This window comes from Nilaparvata lugens, unplaced genomic scaffold (genome assembly GCF_014356525.2).
Source record: "Nilaparvata lugens isolate BPH unplaced genomic scaffold, ASM1435652v1 scaffold5234, whole genome shotgun sequence".
NCBI lineage: Eukaryota > Metazoa > Arthropoda > Insecta > Hemiptera > Delphacidae > Nilaparvata > Nilaparvata lugens.
This window is the reverse complement of record NW_024091110.1, coordinates 1-7873: the sequence shown is the minus strand read 5'-3', so window position 1 is coordinate 7873 and position 7873 is coordinate 1. Positions and strand designations below refer to the sequence as shown.

Below are 7873 nucleotides of genomic sequence, written 5' to 3'. Positions count from 1 at the left end.
AGCAATTTTAATCCTGGACTCTGTAAGTTCAGAACTTATAGATCCTGAGCTCGGAAACCGGTCCTAAATGAACTATGATGGTTCATTCAAAACAAAAAAAAAGAGAAGAACAAGTACAGGATAAGTATGAAATTAACAAAATTTGAGGGAAGTGAAATTTTCTAGATAAATGCACACTTAATTACACACTTATACTGAGAAAACATTTTGAAGCAAATTCTGAAGCATTTGGATTGCTGTCTTTTCATGAAATAATTATAATTCAGTCCATATGAATGCATACTATAGGCCTAGTTTTGCTCAAGACTTGCCCATGTATATACAGTACTAACTCACAATGTTATTGTATGTAGTCAATTTGGAGTTATAGTAACAATACTATTGACAGTTGGCATTGATTGATAATCACGTCATGCAATAGGTATTACTTTATGCCACTGTCTAAGAATTCACAGGTTCAACGTTTCAATCCTTCCTTTTTCGATAGTCAACACCTGAATTTAAAATACTCGATTATTATCAAAACAAGGATCACGACAGAATGCTATCTGCTGTGCTATTTTAGGAAATAGGAGAGGCTTCTAATATATCATGAATTCTTCTTTTTTCCTTCTTCTTCTTATTCTTCATTTCCTTCTTCTTCTTCTTCTTCTTCTTCTTCTTCTTCTTCTTCTTCTTCTTCTTCTTCTTCTTCTTCTTCTTCTTCTTCTTCTTCTTCTTCTTCTTCTACCACTTTTTCTTCCTCTTCTGTCTTCTTCTCCTCCTTTTTCTTCTTCTTCTTCATCTCCTTCTTTTTTTCTCCCTCTTCTGTCTCCTCCTTCTTTTTGTTCCTCCTCACCGGTCTTCACCTCCTTTTCCTTCTTCTTCTTCTTTCTCTTCTTCGCCATCTCCTTCTTCTTCTTCTTCTTCTACCACTTTTTCTTCCTCTTCTGTCTTCTTCTCCTCCTTTTTCTTCTTCTTCTTCATCTCCTTCTTTTTTTCTCCCTCTTCTGTCTCCTCCTTCTTTTTGTTCCTCCTCACCGGTCTTCACCTCCTTTTCCTTCTTCTTCTTCTTCTTCTCTCTCTTCTTCACCCTCTCCTTCTTCTTCTTCTATTCCTCTCCTTCTCCAAACTTCTGTACACTTTGAACACTCCCATGCCTATCATATCCTTCCCAGTATTATACTATTCGCATAGTGAGTCACTGAGTGCATCATGTAGAAGCCATTCGCCAGAAATCACGTACTGCGCATGCGCAACACACTGAAGGCATCTTGTTTTTATTGCCGGTTGCAGTACTTGTGGTGAATTTCAGATTGTTTTGGTGGCTCAACTGTCTGAATATCAATGTGAATTGTAGGTGAGAAGTGCAAGCTGAAATATTTTTGGTTTCCGTTATTTTATTGCCGATTATACTTGGAAAAGCATGGCCGCATCCGTGAGTCATTGGTTTAATGCCAGATAGCTATATCCTGACTTCACGATAAAAAGTTTATATTAGAGTCTCTTTTTAATTTCAATTGGATGTTTTACTTTCCTTGCCCTATTACCATAGGTAAGGAAAGTATTGCTTCCCGAAAAAATAAAGGTACCCCAATTTCTAAATTTCTATACGTTTCAAAGGTCCCCTGAGTCCAAAAAAGTGTTTTTCGGTATTGTCTGTATGTGTGAGTGTGTATGAGTGTATGTATGTCAGTGTGCACGATATCTCATCTCCCAATTAACGTAATGGCTTGACATTTGGAACAAATACTTACAATATAAGGATATTACAATATAAGATCCTTACAATATAAGGATCCGACACGAACAAATTCGATCAAAAGCAATTCAAGATTGCGGCTAAAATGGTGAAAATGAGATAAGAACCAGGGTTTTTCGCAATTCTCTCGAAAACGGCTCCAACGATTTTGAACAAATTCGAACCTAAAATTGTCATTGATAAGCTCTATCAACTGCCACAAGTCCCATATGTGTGAAAATTTCAGGAGCTCCACCCCATCTATGCAAAGTTTGATCTTAGATTCCCAATTATCAGGCTTCAAATACAGCCTAATCAAATTCTGAGTGGAAAATATTTAGCATGAAAATCTCTACAATTAATGTTCATCATCATTTCCACCTAAAATTGAAAATAAGCTCGAAATTCAAGAAAATGTGATTATTAAATTGCAAACTGTTGATTCTATTAAATCATTCTATGGAGAGATTGCAGACCTCGTGTGTCTCCAGCGTTATTGTCCTGTCACCAGCTGGCTCCGATTTGTGAATAGTAGACTTGTGATGCGCGTGAACACTAGTGTCTGGTGATCAATTTTCATAACGGCAAGGGAAGTTGTGTGAGTGCGCCACACCAGATTTTCTCATTTCAACTGTGTGTTTTAATAGGGGATATTGAGTTTATACTTTTTATAACTTCAAATGGCAATATGTTGATATTATTAGAAATGTTTTTATTCTTGAATAATAAACACAAATAATGAAAAGTTATTCCAATTATTTTTGATCAGCTGTTTTAGCACATTATAAATTTGAAAAATATGAATGTCAACAATGCTTGCCGTCGTCGACTGCGGAAATTGACGCACAAACTAAAATTCACCTTCAGGCCCGATTACACTAAAGCCGGTTGAACTTTAGTTGTTGATTAATTTCATGAGAGCCAATCAGAGAAGGCTTTTTTGAAAAGAGAGCTTTCTCAGATTGGTTCTCGTGGAACTAATCACGGTTAAAATTCAACTGGCTTTTGTGCAACCGGCACTTATTCATTCATGATGAATTATCAAAATTTGGGGAACAAATGGTACCGACTCAGCCTAGTTGTTCCTCTTTGGACATAATCAAATTCAAATTCTTTATTCAAAAAAAATAATTATACAATCAAATGCATTCCAAAAATCAAATACAATATTGTTTCCTAATTTCTAATATGTGTTCCCTATAGGCTACCCTGTGTGGGGACACTTGAATATATATAATAAAATATTTATATACAAATTTAAATATTATATCATGAAGAACATAATAATTGAATATGGTATTATATTGAAATAAATCAATATGTCAATATTTATAATCATTCTTGCAACATTCATACGCACACACATTCACACATGCGCACACACACACACACACACCACACACACACACACACAACACACACACACACACCACACACACACACACACACACACACACACACCACACACACACACACACACACCACACACACACACACACCACACACACACACACACACACACTTACACAAAACTTAAAACTATGTACGGAGTGGTTGCTGTTTTTTTTTCATATTTAGTTCAATTTTATTCATAGTTAACGTTTCGTTTTTTTTCAAAGTGCTGATGTAATTATACCATAAATGAATGCGTTTTGAAGAAAGATACAGTGATTGAAATTTGATACTGTCTTACTGTTTACGCATACCGGACGGGATTTGTGAGTTCAATGATCTTTGATTGTTGCAGTGTTCATGTCGTGTAATGTGTAAATTATACTAAATTTAGACCTATATTAATTTAGTAAAAAAATCATTCGGGTTGTCTAGTTGTAAAATGAATTTCTTGATTTCTTTTCTAAATAACTGACGTGACGTTATTTTCCTTGTTGTTACTGGAAGTGAATTGAATATTTTTATAGCTATGTATTTGAAGTGTCGTCTGGAATGTTCTAATCTTGGTTTTGGGAGGTTAATGTCCTGTGAATTCCTGAGGTTTATTCTTTCTCTCATCTGTTGAATATCGAAATTATTTTCAGCTAAATCCAGCAATGCTTTGAATAGAAAAGAATGTCTCACTGATAATATTGATAGTTCTCTGAAGAGCATCATTGAACTATATTGTTTAGGTTTATTACAAATTATTTTTAATATATGTTTCTGACCAGTAATCACAGGTTTAATATGAACATTGTATGCACTCCCATAGCATATTATTCCATAATTTATTCTAGAACCAATAATTGCATGGTATAATTGTAACAATACTTCTTTTGGACATAACTGTCTGAGGTAATAGAACTTCCTTATGTATACAAATAACTCATTTTTTATCTTCTGTACATGATCTGACCAAGTGAGCCTACTATCCAATATGAGGCCCAGATATTTAACTGTACGTGCTTGTTTTATAGTTTCACAGTTACACAATATATTATTCACCTGTTGCGCACAATCTAATTTATGGAAGTAAATACTAGTTAACTCCTGATCCGTGTTTTGAAGATTAAATTGTATTATATTAGATTTGTCTGTGTTGATAGTTAATTTATTTTCGCAAAACCACCACCTAAGGTGCTTAAGATCCATTTCTAATTTATTTTTAAGTTCTTGATTTGTTTTGGCCGAATAAAATATAACTGTATCGTCTGCAAAAGATGTAATCTTTCCCTGTAAGTCACCATCCGTCAAATCGTTAATAAAGACCAGGAATAAAGTACTTGATAACACTGATCCTTGAGGAATACCTATGGTAATGTCCCCGGGTTCACTCAACGTATCGTTAATTCTGACCCTTTGACTCCTATTAGATAGGTAGCATCTTAACCAATCATTGGCAATTCCTCTTACTCCTGATAAATCAAGTTTTTTTAGAAGCATGTTTTTATCAATTGCATCATATGCTTTAGATATATCAAGAAACAGAGCTGCACACTTATTATTAACACTAAAACTGTCATTTATTTTTGAAATGAGATTTTTAATTGCCGCTTCTGTACTTCTTCCTTCACGGAAACCATATTGGTTATCACTAAAAAAGTTATTATTTTTATAAAAGTTTTCAAGTCTAATCTTGAATATTTTTTCTAAAATCTTGGAAAAAACCGGTAAAAGTGAAATTGGGCGGAACTGATCTATGTTTTTACAATTTGGCTTTTTAGGAATAGGTATAACTACGCTGTGTTTGAACATGCTTGGGAATTTTCCTTTGGCAATACTTAGGTTAATTAGATCGGTTAATTTGTTCAAATAATTCATGTAAGTTTTTTTAATCATGCTTGTGCTTATCCCATCTACACCTGGCGAAGATTTATTTTTCAATTTTCTTATTGTACTTGCTACTTCCTCCGGATTTGTAGGGTGGAGAAAAATTGAATTTGTTGGAGAATTGTATGGAAACCTTATTTTTGATATTCTAGCAGACTCTTCCCTGGTTTGCAATGTGGTTTGTTCTAATTCATCATTCATTTTATTCACAACATTTAGAAAATAAGAATTAAACGAATTAGAAATTTTATTACTATCATGTATGCTATTTCCCTGCTCATCAACAATCAGTTTTAGTGGTTCTTTATTTTTTTCAATCCTATTAACGCGTCAATTGTTTTCCACGTCTTTCTAATGTTTCCCTGGCTTTCTCTAAACAGTTTTGAATAATAATATTGTTTTCTTTCTCTCAGTTCATTACGTAAGTTATTTTTGAATGTATTGTATATTTGTTTTAAGTCGTCATTATTAGGTTGTTTGATAACATTCTTGTATAACTCATTTCTTAAGTTTATTTGCTTGATCAGATAACTATTTATCCATGGCGACCTATATTTCTGTGTCAAGTTATTTTCTAAAAGAAGATTTTCTTGTGAATCTTTGATAGCGCTTTTTAAAATGTCAATGAAATTTTCCCATCCCTCATCAACTGATACTGCTGGTATTTCTCTATCCCAATCAATCGATGATAAAATATTATTCAACTTCCGGTAATTGATTAGGCATATTTTTTATAATTTGTATCTGCTTCTTCGTTGGATCTCTTCAATCCTTCAACTTTAAGTATGATTGTACTGTGATCAGTTATATCTAAATGTAGTATTTCTGGAATTAGATTAATTTTATTCAGTTTTGTTCTATTTTTGCCGGATTTTAAGTAAAGATGATCTATTAAAGAGTTGGAAAATCGGGACCTATGAGTGTAATCAGTATTGAGTGATTCAAATCCAAAACTATTCATTAAATATTTGTAATCGTCAATAATTCTGGTGTTCTGAAAAAGATCTATATTTATATCTCCCGTGAAAAAGAAAGGGACCTCATTGTTTTCGTTAATATTAAATATTTCTTCTAAGTACAAGGTTAATTCGTTAAGAAATATTTTGGGTGAGTTTGATTGCAACCTGTAAGCAGCCAACAACTGAAATTCAAAATTATTATATGAACAAGATATATGTACACAGTCCGCTGAAATAAAAACTATTGTCTTTGTTTTGAACGTTATCTCACTGCTTATATAAACCAAAGTTCCTCCTGCTCTGTAGTTATGATTGAAATTACCATGTACGGAATAGCCCTCTATATGATATAAGTCTATTTCATTCTCTAGTATCCATATTTCTGTCAAGACTATTATTAGCGGGTTGTTTTCTAATTTCCTCATTTGCACTAAGAATAAATCGAAATTACTTCGCAGACTGCGTATATTTTGATGAATAATTAGTGTTTCTCTGCTACTTATCTCTGATGACATTTTTATTTACGGTACTGACACTGTTATTTTCTTGGTTACCTGGCTGCTTAGATGCACTTATCACGCTCAACTTTTTCACTTGTTCACTGTTCTTGAGTTCAATAACTGGTGTTCCGTCTTCTTTCCTAGCTAGAATCTTCCCTTCCTTGATCCATAGGTATTTGATGTCGCCTCTTTTGAAGATCTCTCTCGCCATGGTGAAAATCCTTCTTCGCGTAGGTGCTAGACTTTCATTCACATAGACTGGATGGTCCGTTGTTTCTCCCATCTGCTTTGTAGAAAACTGCCTCGTAACTTTCCTTTTATTCAATATTACTTGTTTGTCTGTTCTACGAACGAACTTGACAACGATTGGTGGAGGTAGGTTTTCATTTCGTTGTTTAAGTCTGTGACAAATGTCGATTGCATCTGCTTTTATTTTGTGTCCTAATGCTTCGCTCATTCTACAAATGATTTCTGTTACATCTTCATCCTGTTTTTTGGGTATACCATTTATTTCCAGCATGTTCGATCTTGAGTATTGTTCCATATCCTCGACGCGTTCCTTCAGTTCTGCATTTTCTTTCCTGAGGCTAGCTACTTCTGTTGAAAGCTTATCGATGTTGATGAGGCATGTGCTAATTTGCTTGTTTTGTTCATCAAACTTCTTATTTATGTCGTTAATCGCCTGATGACATGATTCAATTGATTTCCCAAGCTCCAACTCCATTTTCTTAATATTCTCCTTCATCGACGTCTGATTTCCTGCAATTACCTCAAGAACTCCTGCGAGTTCTTGGAGAGTCACGTCCTTGTTTCCTGTTGTCGATTCACTCACCATACTTTTGCGACGTGTAGAGGAACAGCTGCTACATCTCCAAATTTGTTTGTTTCTCTTTATGTAGTCCGCATCGTCCTTGGTCATTTTCACACATCCTATATGAAAATTCGCTTCACAGTCGACACATGAAATCAGCTCACCTGAATTCCGAACGGATTTAGAGCAAATAAAACAAGACATTTTTAAATCTTCAAATAAAATATTCACTACAGCACGGTTCACTAGCACGAAATATTTTGTTACGGAACGTTTAAACTTTGCACAGCTGACTCAGCAACCACTCCGATACGACCGCTCTCGTCGAGCTCTCAATCATTACATATAATGGCTATACACTACAATAGCTTACACTACAGCAAAGTTTAGATGAATTTACATAGCAAAACTAAGAAATTAAATGAACGTACAATGATAGAAAAAAATCAATTTGGAATAACTATACAAGATAATATTGTAATGCATGTACATGAATTGGCGGAGCTTTGGACATATCAATGTCCATTATTTGGAAGTAAGTAACTCTTAGTTATACTCTATAATATACTCATCTCTATACTTATCTTTATAGTATCTCTCTACTTATACTCTAAAACTC

General features: G+C 34.1%; 1 protein-coding gene across 1 annotated transcript; it reads right to left on the bottom strand.

The window, feature by feature from the left end:
• Positions 1 to 6438: 6438 nt before the first annotated feature.
• On the bottom strand, positions 6439 to 7362 carry LOC120355918. Its single transcript, XM_039444671.1, has one exon. It carries the CDS (start codon positions 7360 to 7362, stop codon positions 6439 to 6441), a length of 924 nt encoding a protein of 307 aa, XP_039300605.1.
• Between the last annotated feature and the right edge of the window lie 511 nt (positions 7363 to 7873).